We start from the raw sequence: 14,792 nt of genomic DNA on the forward strand, positions 1-14,792 counted from the left end.
CACTGGTAGCGGGGAGACGTTACCATGATGTGCGATCCGCTGACCCTGACTGGGCCCTGTATATCTCACGATATCGCGTGCTCGCACCGTGGTTGCGTGGATTTCTCTCGGTCCCCTGGTTTTGCCCGCGGAGTTTAGTTTATTTGACTGCTGCTATACATTCCCACGTGACAAGGAACTTGGCCTCTAAAACCAACTAACAGCTCCGTGGACTTCACCTGAACACGGGTGCCCATTGCCGGACGATGGGATACTCGTCGCTGTGGGGACGTTGGCAAACTTTCTGGATCGCCTGACGAGCTCGCAGCAGACTTGGGGTGGGGTGAAGATGCGACTCGGCGCTTGTCAACGAATGCACGAGGGGCAAGCAATGTTTAAATGTGTACCTTTAATGCGGATTTCATCAAGCAACCATTACACAAAATTACACACACTGAGAGGAAAAGAGCATGCATGCATGCATCTAATCATAAGTCTGTTGTAAAACACCGTTCTGTATTAGCAAGTGCTAACCTGTGTGACTTGTGACTGGATTCACATATGCTTTGGCTGCCGATGAGACGTGTCAGTATGCTGAACATCAAGAGACACGAATGGACGCGCACGCCACAGCAAAACAGAATTGCCATTTAAACAAAGAGTTAACCAGATAGCGAAAACACACACACACAACCCGTCAGGAGAGCCATATTCTTTGGGTCTTTCAGCCAGGTCACGTAGATAACCCCCTTTTCCTGATGACGGCCGCTTGTGTTGCGATCGAAACGTCGTAGTTTTTTTTGTTATTTTCTTTGAACCTACCTACGTGACTTTACCGAAAGACCCAAAGAATATGAATTCCTGCAGCCACGAAAGCTTTAAGTCAAGATCCCTTCAGGACACGTGTAATTGACGGTCAAAATGATTTTTTCGTCTTCCGTGAAAAAACATTAAAATAGAAACGAAATGAATGGGTGGGGGGGGGGTGCCCCGTGTGATGCCCCCGGCTGCCTCGAGTCCCTCCTGCGGCCCCGTGCCCGTCGCTGGGTCCCCTGCCCGTGGGGCTCCTCCACGAGGTGGGAGGGGGGGCAGAGAGAGACAACCCTCATCAGTGGCTCCGTGCTCTCGTGCCAGAGGACAAGGGGGGGGCGATGTCGAGAGAAGGGTGGACCGTGTCAGGGAATGCGCGTGTCTGTGTGTGTGTTAGTGTCTGTGTGTGTGTTGTTGTTAGTGTCTGTGTATGTCTGTGTGTGTGTCTGTGTTGTTGTTAGTGTATGTGTGTATGTCTGTGTGTGTTGTTGTTAGTGTGTCTGTGTGTTGTTTGTGTCTGTGTGTGTGTGTGTTGTTGTTAGTGTCTGTGTGTGTGTTGTTGTTAGTGTCTGTCTGTGTGTGTATGTCTGTGTGTGTGTGTTGTTGTTAGTGTGTCTGTGTGTAGTTTGTGTCTGTGTGTGTGTGTTGTTGTTGTTGGTGTGGAGCGGTGGTGCAGCGGTAAGCGCTACGTTGCGCTACGAACCCGGCGGCCCGATTTCGATTCCCGTTCACGGCCACCAACACCACCAGTGACGATCATCTGAACCGGTCCTGGGTGCGGTGTATAAACATCGTCACGAGGGAGACAAAGACGGCCGGGCGTGGTGCTGGCCACCCATCACCTCGCGTGCCGTGCCGGCCTTCATAGGTGCTCGCTAAAAGCACTTGCCCCAACAGTCTCTTAAGGCTATACGGGGGATCTTTGTCTTTGTTGTATGTACAGTATGTTGAACTTCTTTCACACCGTACGTAGCCAGTCGCGCTAATCGGAGGTGCGTGGGAAAGACAACACACTCAAGGCAGAAAGCTGTCCTACAGAAATGAGTTTCCAATGCCGAGCAAGGGGGTGGCCCAGCAGTGAGGGCGTGTCGCAGGGCCCTGGTGGTGCCCCTTGGCGAGGCGACGGAGGATTCTTCTCCGGTTCGGATCCAGCGGCTACCCTGGTTATTAGTGCGGCTGTGCAGCAAACCGTAACACTACTCCACGCCGTCTGCTCTCAGAGTGCACGTCAGAGGTCCCCTGACATCATTCGCAAGAGCGTGCTGGCGCTGGGAATCTACATTTGCCAAATTACCCGCAAATCGCTCAGCAATGATCGCACCTCACTTCACCCCCCTCATGCTCCAGCTCACTCTTGAAAATGTGGGGTTCTCACTCCGTGACGATACATCATCCACAGTTTAACCGAGCATACACTGTTCTTGTCTCTTCGTTTCCCAACATTTTGTAAATATGTTACAATCAAAATGGGTTTTATAACTGCAGAACAAATGCAATTTAGACTAAAACTGCACGCACGTACGCAGGGTTCAGAGGCGTGAACACATTCCCGCTTAGTTGACAACGCCTTCGAATTCAATGGTATTATATTTTTCTTTTTACAAACACATCCTTTTCAAAATCCAGCAGCACAATCACACCGACACATTACACAGTACGCACGCACGGACACACACACGGACACGTGGACAATCAATGTGCCGAGAAGCATGACCTAAGGCTCAAGAGATGGCGTCTCAATCGTTTCAACTTGTATGAATTTGAATACATTTTACAAACCTACATTCTCATATATCAGCAGTTGTCTCTGTGAACATAACCGATGCATAATAATGTAACGATGGTCTTATTGTATCGACACGTCCATAGTGATGGCATCGTTGACAATAGTTCTGCATTTCCTGTTTTCATTTTGGCGATTTGTATTGATACCAGTCACAAAGCGAGCGTACACTTCGTCCGCAGATTGTGCTCGGTCTTTTTTCTCCAACCAAACATTTTGGGCAAAAGAAGCGCAGAGGAAAACGTCAAGTAGACGGCACGGGATACAATAGTTCTCAAAGTGTCGTTGTTCACAGCACAACCACCACGCCGATGACAACACGCGTGGCCCGCCCGGCAACAACAGAACTCCACTGGTTGGAGGGAAACCACCATCTGCCTGTTTACGGCACACGCATGTGTAACACTTCTACAGCGAGCGGGCCGAGCCCACAAACCGCATGGCAGCGTTGCTTCTCGGCAATAATCAATCACATGAGGCAACGTGAAACACGCGTGACTTACTTTCCATCAACACCCATGTGAAAATGACCTAAAAACCTCGTGTGTGTATAACATGACGGTGTAAGCGATATCACGACGTCGTCGTAAAAATAATCTATTTCTGAGTTTTGTTTTATTTTCATGTCGCGCGTGAAGATTATCGTGTCGCTCTCAATCGTACGCTGCTGGCCTTTGCAAAGCAGCTTGTGAAATGCCAACACAGTGTGAGAGCGTACCTCGTAATCCTAATTACAAAACAAGCAAGTTGGACCACATAGCCACATAATGTGAAGCTACGATTATATTATAGGAATAAATCATTAGTGTTGTCCTAATGAAAAACATCTTCCAGAAATAGACTTGAAGTTGTTCTGTAATTACTGTATATTGCATTCAGCAAATTGACAACCAAAGTAAAAATGTATCAATAATATAAGTGACATGCATAAAGTCTCGATTTTCTCAACAAATGTGAAACTACGAAAATGCCTTCAAATTCAGAGATTGCAAGGGGACTTGTCACTGGTTTCGTATGAGGTGGATGATGCCCGGCACAAATGGATTCGGTTCGACAGTGGAGGCCGCTCAGCCAACCTAGGAGGAGCCTGCCTCTTCTCCTGTTGCATCACTCAACCAAAGGAGAGCGATTTCATTGACACGAGTTTCATTTTGGTTCAACCTGGGAGCATCCGTTAACCGCCGCAAAGTAGTGACTTCGCACGGTGCGAAAGAAGTTCAACATGCATACATAGGACGGTCTCCGTCAGGTTAAATCAAACTTCGTAAGTTTAATTAATTGGCCATGAAATCTGCTGCAGTATTACATGGCTCGGACCAACCGGTATTGCAGATTATTGTGCGACGTCTGTCATCATCGCAACGTTACAGAAGAGGTGACGACCTAAAAGGTGGACAAAGCCGATGGGTTAACAGGTTGTACCTCTTTCCAAATAATTTGTACAAAACAACACTTCACAAATCCTTCAAGAAGCCTCATGAAGCAACACCTGGGCATACAGCCAAACCACTTTGAGGGCATCAGTTTGGCTTGCCATGAAAGTGGGACCAGACTTCACAATCACTGTGAGGATCTTTACACTGGGATAACATTCTTAAGACATTTTCATCAGCCTATGTACAAAAATATGAACGGTGATAAAAAAAGCAAGGGTCAGCAATACAACAGAAAAAATATTCACAATCCAAAAAGACCGCTTCGGCAGTAAAAAATGTGAAGTCTGATTATGGCATTTCTGATTAGATGTGTTTAATAATGGCGACGAGCAGAGTTGCCCTCTGTTTTCTTTGTCGATATTTCCACATCGATTGACATAACTGAACATCCGTGTGGAGGAGCGTATCTAATATTCATTTAAAGTAGTTGACTATAAATGCGACTTTCACATCATTTTGCACGTTCAATGTCCTGTATGGGGGTACTCCACGTGGTTATGGGTATCCTGTATGGGAGCCTGGTGAAGCCCACGACCCTCGCCTCGAAAGCAGCCCCCCCCCCCCCCACTTGCAGGCAGCGGCGCAATCGACCGATGAACGAAAAACGACGGCGCGGCTGATGCGGGTGACGAAGCCCCCCTGTAGCTTGTGTGAAGCCAAATCCTCTGCTCTCGTGTTCTCTAGAGCACGCGGCAGTGTCTTTGACGTCCACACCTTCCTCAGCACCGTCACACGAAGGTCGAGTAGCTCCGCGAGCGCCTCGTGCAGCCGTCGTCTGGCACGGGGCCCCCCACGGAAAACTGCCACTGTCTTGGCGCACCGGGGGTCAAACGTCTTCACTCTTTTATCTTATAAAAAAACCCTTTAAATTGTCTTTCGATGGTCTTCTTACAGACGCCGAGATGCCCTTTTTGAGATGGGATGGCACGATTACTTGACATTTTCAGAATTTAATCAAAATTACTGAACGATATAACATTGTGCACTTTTTACAAAAACTGCAAAACTCGACTCCAGCATGAAGCGTTGCCACTGGGCTTTTTTCTGTTTGTTTTGGTTTACTTGGCGTCAATCCTCACTCGCAGCATCTTAAGACTCTGGTCGCTGCAGCACTCCGAGCAGGGCATTCGTCAGCCGTGGAGCGTTCACGAGCAGCAGCCGGTTTGAACAAGCCCAGCTACAAACTAACCGCGTCAGCGTTAAACTCTTCGAATGCTACCTTTGAGATCGCTTGGGAATCCAACTGCGAGGCGGCCTCCGGCTGTGTCGGTGCGTCTATGGCTTACTCCTGGGGGCCACGTGAGCGAGCGAGTGCCCCCGGCAAGGCTGGGTCGAAACACATGAAATGGCATCGGCAGTGCCGAGCTGCTGAATCGGTCGTGTCTGTGGTGTCAGGAGGAGGAGGGCGCAATCCGCGCATTGGAACGAATGATTATCCGTGTAATAACGTTTCTCATATTGTGCCAAAAAAGGGAAATATTTGAAAAAAGCGATAAATGATAAATGAACGTCTTAAGATTATTCCCAAAGCCTCGGGAAAGCAGAATGATTTGTCTAAGAGCTCTATGACTTTTGTTAAGAGGATCAACATAACCTCCACTCATAGCAAAATGTGTTAAACGTATGCAGAACATCACTATAAATTATGCATGAATTATTTAGTCAAATAAGTGGTTACCACATTGCCATATCAACTATTTACCATAAGTTAACAGACAATGAATCTGCAAGCATACTGCCCCCTCCACACTATGTATATTATAAAACATTTCCTTTCCATGCAATCAAAATAAAATATGCCGATGCCCATTCTAACCGACGCAAATCGTCATAGAATCAGCATGTCGTAGATGAGGAGAAAACGGAAACACGATATTGGAACCATTTAGAATACTGTGCAGTATTATTCCTGCAGCCTAAACATGTTCCTTTAGATGGTGGTAGTAATAAGGGGCCCACTCGTCTGCAGTCTAATGGTGTCAAACATAACTTTCTCAAGTCCTTCATTTCTGTGATGAGCTAGAATTGCTGTGGTGCAGAGGCAAGCGAAATAATCTTTGATGAAGTTGTAATCACAGCCGGGTATAACGGAGTCTGAACCACGCACTTAACTTGGAACAGAACCCATCGGCCTGTCACCACCCACTGCCTGCCCACTTCGATTGTAAGCTGAAGGGATTTAAAAAAATTATAATTAATCTGAGTAGAGGTGGCAGTATGCATACACAGAGCGCACATCATATCAACAGTGAATGTATTAAAGAGCGTATTTCCTTCCACAAGTTTACGGTAGTTAAAAAAGTCAGTGAAACTCTCACGAAGTACGTGACTTTGCATGTCTGAATTCCTACTGGTCTCTGGTTGGCACACATTGCACACCTGAAACCCCAAGTGTTGAACTCGTGGCAGCTGGCAAGACCGCCAGGAATTGGCCTCTGTGTGGTATTGTGGTGTCGTCACATCGTTTACAATGCGGTGTTAACAACTGGCGCTCGTCAAGATGGGTGGGTTGTGAAAAATGGAAATGACTTCCCATCCAAACTTTGATGCATTTGCCAGACAAATGCCATGTACGCGTGCACGTGTGTTTGCGCGAGCGTTTGTCCGTCGGTGTGGCCTTCAGAGGGTTCCTGCAGCCAACGAAGCGATTGTTCGTGCTCTAATTTGTAAGGCTTCACGATCGATCTCAACGACCGTGTGCACCCTCAATACGATGGGTGAACATCTACGGCCAAACTGGGTTTTAAAATACTGTACAACTATCATTAGCCGAAGCTGTCTCCCGTGTGCAGCCCGATTAGCATTTACCCGTCGCGGTTTGCGCCAAACTACTGTTAGCACAAACAACATCTGTTTGTCAATGAAAACGTGCACACACGAAAAAAAGCCATTGCACATTCGGATCAAGACATTTCCGCGCAAATAAAACCTGCAGGGATGGGACGCGTAGGATAAAGTGGGGATGCAAAGTTGACACAATTCGCGGGCCTGACGTATCTACAGCGAGACGATCATCAGGACACGCATATCCACTCTCTCGTTCTTTTACAATGTGCCCTGTTAAGCTGCACATCAAACGAGTCATACATTGAAAATGAAACGACCAGCACAGCTATCGAGGGATTACACAAATGTAAAAAAGAGCCGTCTCCAGAATGAGACCTGCGAGCGCCATCGCTATAAAAACAAGTAGAAATACCATCGCGGCAGCGCAGCTCACTCTTGGCTTGCACAAACGGCCCTGCTTGGCACACACGAGGGGTCGAGACTCACATCGCGATCTAAACAGATGGAGCGCAATGGATTGGGAGATGCACCTCGTTTTGTTGGAGGTGGAGGCATTGCTACGTTTTACGTGTTCAAAACCAATGGACAGAACAGAATATCACAACTTTTGCCAACAATGTTTTCAAATTTAAAATATAACATTCCATATGAAAACCAATGCGCAGTCAGAGCTATAACCAGCATTTCACAAGGGCAAATGTTGTCAATATGTAAATTAAATTAATTAACCCAACTCTGGATCATACATTTTTATTCACTTAAAATCCCAGGATGCACTCCACATTAAAATCGCAGCACCATATTGTCGTCACTGTGGTGAAAAATATATACCTACCCTTCACACGGATCTGCCCTCTGGCTCAGTTTCTTGGGGCTTTGCGTTCAGTTAGATTCCTTGAAATACACGGGTTATTGTAACTGTGCTGTATTACAGAATGTTGGGAGAGAGCTGGAGGAAATCTATTTAACGTGGAATGTTGAACACTTTTAAACGTGGTGACGCTTACCATGGAATGGGAGGGCGCTGTGCATGGGTTCAACCGGGTTCGGAACATAACCCCTGACCCCAACGGCCTTCACAAAACCTGGCAAGGAGCAGGGCCAAATATGCAAACCGGACATTTTCACAGCAGCGATGATTTTAACGTTTCTAAACTCTGTGTACGTTTGTTATCGAAGTAGCAATCCTAGAATCAAAATGTCACGGCCACATAATTAAAGTTTAACGGTAATAAAACAAAAATTCCACTGGTTCAGACCGAGTGAGAAACCTCCTCCCCAAGATTACAAACTTTGTTGACACACACACACAGGGGCACCCACTTTATAAAGAGCAACCGCCAACTGGAAAAATATCACTTATCCTTGAGAATCACGTGCAAATATGTTGAGGGATTATTTCGTCAAAACAATCACTTTGATGCAAAGCAGACTTTATTATACGGTAACAATATAATGTATTTGACCAGGACAGAATGACTGAGTCTCAAGGATTGGATTTCCAGAAGGTTCCTGCCGTAGGATGTTTGGCCAAGGAGTTTTATTGTTTCTAATGTCGTGGGGAAGCCAAAGTTCCCCTAGGACACCCACGCGTCATGAATCCGCTGGCTGTACCCTCACCTCGTGCTCACAATACAGGTGTGGGAGTTATTATAATTAGTAAAATTAAACAATAACCTCGTAACCAAGTTGAGTTTTTATTAAATCTAGCAATATCCTTACGTCATGTTTATATCCATGTGTATATTTCATCCTACCAAGGTATATTCACAAGTACAATATAGGAATACTGTATATGCAATATGTGCGGTTCTCTGTACCATATGGTTAAACATCTATTAATATGACAAATGAAGTGGTAATACTGCGTTGGCAGTGATGCACAGGTAACAACTAAACTCTCCCTCTCTGACCGATGTGCTGTAAAGAACGGCCAATGCCCCTAACGTCGCCTACTATACGCCTCTTACATTGAGGGCAGTGCTATCGATGAACGTGTGGAGTGTTTTTGTTCTCCGTGAAGCTGACTGCACGGAGAACAGCTGATGGTAGCTGCCCTGCGGACTGCGCTGGGAACATTCACACTGGCGGGGAACTCGAGCGTGCAGGTTGTTGTGCAAGTGCATACCTTGGCTCGGACGTGAAGAAATCGCTGACACATTAATTGGCAAAGCCGCCAATTTTTTTAAAGCATTCAACTAAATGCATGCTTGTACATTTGCATATTTTTATTTTGCAAAATGTATGTCGAGGTAGGGGTCATTCATGAGAAGCTACTAGCTCAATGCGTGTTGAGCCGTTTCGTCAAGAGGTTTCGACTTAGCCACATGCTTTCTGCATAAAAAAACCTACTTAGCATATACATAGCTATACATATCAATGTACATAATTACCGTAATTCATTTAACAATTTAGTTTAAATGTGAGATTTTTTATTTTGCCAATGCCATTTTAGCAAAAACAGCGGCCCGACCTTGGGCTCCAAGTGCAACATTTTGTTCGGATTTTGCCACAAGACGGCGCACGGACCACGTGATCAACAGCAGAGCTGTTATCCATATTTGGTCCTCTGTGGGTGCAAACACGAAACACATTTATAAAATATCTCAGCTGTTCCACCCGTTTCGTAAGCGAAAGCCACAATTGACTGTTGTCCCCGTATTTCGGCCTCAGTCTTCAACGCCTGCTTGTTTGCACTCTCAAAGGACGTGAGCTTTTGCAACTGCTGATGGCGTAATACGTCTGCCACCTAACGGCAACATCTGGAACACGATTGCTCGCAGGCACTCGGGGTCTTTGGCTGACCCAGCTGGCGATCCAGCTCCACTCTTGCAAATGAGACTCATGATGGTCTCTGGAGTTTTAGCCTGGTTTAAAAATAAACTTGAAACGTCAACTTGCTCCATTCACCACGCAACTTTTTTTTGTACCAAAAGCGCACTCGCACCTGATGCAGAATGTTCAGTCTCTAAAACCAGAAAAACTTGACTGAAAATATTTTTCTTAGGCTATTCAGATTTGAAAACTATTACTGAGCAGTCATTGGTTAATATTTAATATGACATACTATGCCTTGTAAAAATATTATTCTGTGCCTTCCCATACCGATTTATTCAGTTATTAGTCTATGTTTAATCTTTGATTTTGTTTTCCCTCCAGTTTTTGTTAATCTTCGAGGGTTTTCTGTATTTGCACCCTTGTTTGCATGTACCCTGTATTTCACCAGATTTCTGTAAAAATAGATACAGCCGACTCAACGGTCACTCACGTGGTCCTACCTTGATCAACCGTTCACATTTATTTCACTGCACGACCCAAACAAATTGTAGGTTTTGTACCTCGGTAAAAAGAGCTTTTCCAGTCAATTCCGCCATCCACCGGTAAATAATATTATTATTATATTCAGAGCGGCATCTGGCAGGGCCACGGGGGCCGGGTGTCGCCCCCCTTCTACCTGACTCCACCCAGCCTCGACGCAGAACCCCTCACGACCTTTATAGCAGCGGGCCCCTGGCTCCACACTCTCCGTGAGGAGACACGAACACCAAGAGAAGGCGGGGATCCCGACGTCTCACCCCAGACTCTAGGATCTGAGGTCTCCTGCCTGACTCGAGGGGATGCCTGATGCGGGGATGGATCGGTAGGAATCCCTGTGACGGACGGCAGGACTGACTGGAATTTTGTTGTTTTTAACAGAAGTACAACACCAAATATATTTCATCACAATTCCACGACCCACCGGTCTTCTTATTATAAACATATCAGCACCATGTGCCACAGCTGGCATGCCGGAGGAAGTGCGGGGCTTCCCCATATGGCCACGTTGGAGGCTCGAGCCCACGAGATTGCAACGGCCCAGTGCCCTAAGGTTGTCGGGGGGCTGCTTCTCTGTGCCCCTGTGGCAACGCTCGTCACACTTCCTTCAGCCACACGAGCGGCCGCACCTTCAAGGCTCGCTTGCCCCTAAAAGCTCTGCCGATTAAGACCGTTCCGTAGACCGCCACACGGCCGTTCTCAGCGTGAAGCGTCCTCTGCTTCTCGGGAGCAAATTGTGCCCAGCACTAAGTCAGCAGAAGCAACTCCTCGTTGTCCACGGAGTAACAATTGTCGACGCTGAAGGGGCCGAAGCGATCGAGAAGGGAGGTGAACACCTAGGGGCGCAGCTGCCGCTATCCCGGATCGAGAGAGCCACGGCCGAGCGGGTCGGCCCGACGTCTTCGGACCCCGCCAGGCGGGTCGCCCTCAAGGGCCAAGTCAGCCGACTCAGCGGGCTCCATGCCTCCTCCGCACAAGACATGCAATTTGGGGGACCCTTGACGGTTCATCGCAGCTACTGCTGTGGTGTTGTCGCAGTGGGCCAGGACTGACCTGCAAATCAACTGGACTTACACAGCGCTAGACGCACAGCTCGCAGTTCGGGCGGGTTGATGCTGCCCTCGGCAAGGGTTGACCATCTTCCCTGCACTGTTCTCCGTTGGAGATGCGCACCCCAGCTCCATGAGCTGGCGTGCATCTGCAAGACGACGTCTGGAAGGTGGGGGGGGGAAGGTCTCCCAATAGCAGTCCCAACTGGAGGCTCTGCAGATCGGTCCACTAGGCCAGGTCCTGAATGGCCTGGGGCCGTGACGCAGGTCCCAGCGGCGTAGCAGAGTCCATTGCAGAGGTCTCATACGTAGCCTCGCCCAGGGAATGACCTCCGGTGGTTGATGCCGTATGCCCCAGCAGAACCGTAATTTCCCTTGCCTGGGGAGCTGAATTGACTGCGAGAAAACGGGCGACTCAAGATATCGGGAGCGCATTTCCATCCAGAAGCTGCCATCACCTGCCGGTCCGTCCAAATATTGGCATCGCCCAGATGGTAAAGCCGCTGGGTCAGCGACAACAAAACATCGGCTGGTTGATAACCCAGCGGTACATCTCCAATAGTGAGGTGATCGTGGCTGTAATCCTCTGAAGCTTGTTTGCCGAAGGCACCCTCAGAGGTCATCGAGATCGGGGTAGAAGTGGATCCCCCCTCTCCCTGATGGCCACGATGAGGACTGAAACGACTTTGGTGAACACTCTTGGCGACTCTGAAAAGCCGAGGGGAATGGCCTGATACGCTCCGGAACAAAATGGCGCAGGTGCCGCCAATATTGTGGGTATATGACGATGTGCAGTTACGGGTCCTGTAAGTCTATCGAGACGAGCCAATTGGTTGGCTGCGGCGCTCGCCTGATGGACCGGAGGGACTCCACCTTTCAATTCTGTACGCAAGGTTCAGTTTCCTCAGATAGGGAATCCCCTGTATCCGCCAGAGTGTTTTTCGAGCGTGAAGAATCAGGAGCATAACCCGGTACCTCGCTTGTGGAGTGCCACAGCTTGGCGGGTCAGCTCCTGCTCCTGCTGGGCCCCACGGGGGTGGTGAAGGCCGGAATCCAACACTGTCCAGAAGCACGATGAAATGGAGGAGGTAGCCCCGCTCAACGAACCTCAACACCCTGCCGTCCGAAGCGGAACGCCGCCAGGCGCGCAGGAACGCCGACATGCGGCCCCCGACGCCCAATGGAGGTGGCCCCTCCACTCTCCAGGGGCCCTGCCATTCCACCTGGTCTTGTGCTTAGAGAGGCCGCATCGGGCCCCGTAGATAGGTTGGAAGAACGTATCGCTGTAACTGGGCCTCGCGGCCGCGGCATTCGGAGAACGGAAGAGTGCCGCAAGTCAGAGTAGGTGTCCACGTGGTGCCCCGGCCCCAAGTAGGTAACACACCTGGCGTGGGGGTCAAGGCGTTTAAGCTCCAGGCCGCATCGACATCCTCTGAGGGTGTGTTGAGGTGCCATTATGCGACCCGGCTCATAGGATGGAGTTAGGAAAGGGAGAAACTTGTGCTCCATCAAACCTTTTAGTTTTCCCAGCGACTGGTGGCACTTGTCTACGCTGCTGCCAGTCACGTGAGGGGTTCTATGTAGAGGGTGGGTTAAGTCAGGTGGCGGGGTCAGAGATCCCAAGAGCCTTCTCTGCACACGTCCCATGACCCTGCGGGATTTGGCCCACACGTGTAAAATAAGATGACCGGTCGTTAGCGAAACTGTCATGGAAAAACTTCCTTCGGAGCCTTGGCACCGTTAACAAACCTGACTTTGCCGTCGGCGCCAGCGATAGGTGTGTGACAAATGCGCTGATGGAAAGGGCGTTTCTGCATCGAAAGGTCACGCACACACCAGGAAAGGAAAGAAGTACACCGGCTGTCCGTAATTTTAGTGCCGCGCTCTCAAAAAAAACATTCGATCGTAGCTCAATCTCTATACACGTTACAGCGGTACGATACTAAAACTTTACACGTCCATAAAATCATCGCTGCTGAAAAGGTCAGAGACGGTGGGAGGGGGCGGAGGGGAACGTCCGACCGAGCCGCGCGCTTACAAATAGTGCTCGTCGCAGCGTGGGAAGGGGGCGGCCGCCTCGTCGCGCCCCCCTCCGCCCAGCGACGCTTTGCGGACGAGGAACGTGTCGGGCTGGGCGTGCGCGGGGCTCCCCGCGGCCTCGCCGGAACCCCGCGCCGGCCCGGGGCCCCGTCCCGCCGCCCCCTCACCGTGGACGGTGGCGACGGCGCCGAGGTTCGCCGGGGCGCGCGGGCGCTCGCCGTGCGCGGGGGGAGGGAAGGCGGCGCGGGGCACGGGCGGCTCCGTCGAGCGCGCGGGGCCCCCGGGAGCGGCGGCGGGCAGAGCAGGGGGGCACCGCGGAGCGCCCGAGGGACGCGGAGCGTGGGGGGGCGGCAGCTGGCGGCCCGGAGCAGGAGGAGGAGCGGGAGGGCACGAGGCGAGGGGGCACAGCAGAGCGGCTGGGCTCGAGGCGCTGGGGATGCCGCGGCAAAGCGCGCCCTGCTGGGGTCGTGCGCAGAGGAGGAGTGGGGCGGGGGCGACAGGAGGCACGAAATTAAACGAACGGGCACTTTGTTTTTAAATATCTAAAACGTATTTCAGTTTTGTAATCCTGTGGAACGCGCTGATCGCCTTGTTTTGGTACGGTTATAACACTGTGGTGGTGGTGGTATTGGTTTCAGACAGTCGTGGTAGTTGATGTGATGTGGTAGCAATGGTAACGATTTGGTTGTGGAGGTTGTGCTCATATGGTTCATGGTGAAGTTGGTGGTTGAGATGGTAGCGAGGATGGTGCAGGGAGCAGCAGCGTAGCGGTTAGTGCACTGCACGATGAACCCGACCACTCGAGTCCAATTCCCGCTCACAGCAAATATTTTAACCGGTGCTGGGCCTCCCCCGGTCGACTCAGCCTAAAATGATTTTCTGGCGTGATGTGTAAATCACCACTGGGAAGACAAAGGCGGCCGAGCGTGTTGCTGGCCACCGCCTCCTCGTACTGGCCTGTTTAGGGGCTTGCCAACAGGACTTGCCCAAACAGTCTGTGAAGGCTGCACGAGATTCTTTGTGAGGTTTGTGCCACGAGGGTGGGGGGGGGGCCCATGTTGGCTAGCCAGGTATTGCATTGGCATTCTCTGCCACAATGCTAATAAAAGCAACCTATTCATAAGCAATCTATTGTAATGGAATGTGGAAAATTTATTTTATACGCACAGCATTAATATCAATTATGCAGACCGTTTCATATTTTTTTAACTTTCATTCGGAAATCTTTACCTGCACCGTGCGATGCAAAAGGAGGGTCACCAGGGCACGATGCACCAGCCACGGTCAACCAATGGACATCCTCCGTCATTTCACATGCACGCAGTACAGTTACGGAGCAAATGCGGAGTGCTGTGCTGGTACTGTTTATAATTTTAACACAGTACATAAAATTCGTGATCTGATCCCATCTGTGAAGGACAAGATTTAGAAAAACGGTTACCGGTTTAGTGGCTGTTGTTTAGCGAACCGAATATAAAGAGCAGGCACAGTGCAGCGAGCGGAGAGTTTAGGTTCCAGAGGGCGTCGTTGGGATTATTAAGTAATTGGCAGAGTCAAAATATTCCCAGCACAGTAATCTATTAAAATACTCGG

General features: G+C 49.5%; 1 protein-coding gene across 4 annotated transcripts in view; it reads right to left on the reverse strand.

Annotated features, from left to right (window-relative positions):
* Positions 1–1,337: 1,337 nt before the first annotated feature.
* LOC144947215 (uncharacterized) overlaps positions 1,338–14,792 on the reverse strand; it is a 718,459-nt gene continuing 705,004 nt past the window's right edge. For 3 of the 4 annotated variants that reach the window (XM_078876409.1, XM_078876411.1, XM_078876410.1), the window contains exon 9: positions 1,338–13,658. In XM_078876409.1, coding sequence (XP_078732535.1) covers positions 13,194–13,658 — 465 coding nt within the window. In that variant the 3' untranslated portion in view covers positions 1,338–13,193. The remainder of the gene's footprint in view (positions 13,659–14,792) is intronic. The other variant, XM_078876412.1, reaches the window with a different exon arrangement.

This window comes from Lampetra fluviatilis, chromosome 44 (assembly GCF_964198595.1).
Source record: "Lampetra fluviatilis chromosome 44, kcLamFluv1.1, whole genome shotgun sequence".
NCBI classification, from domain to species: Eukaryota; Metazoa; Chordata; class Hyperoartia; order Petromyzontiformes; family Petromyzontidae; genus Lampetra; species Lampetra fluviatilis.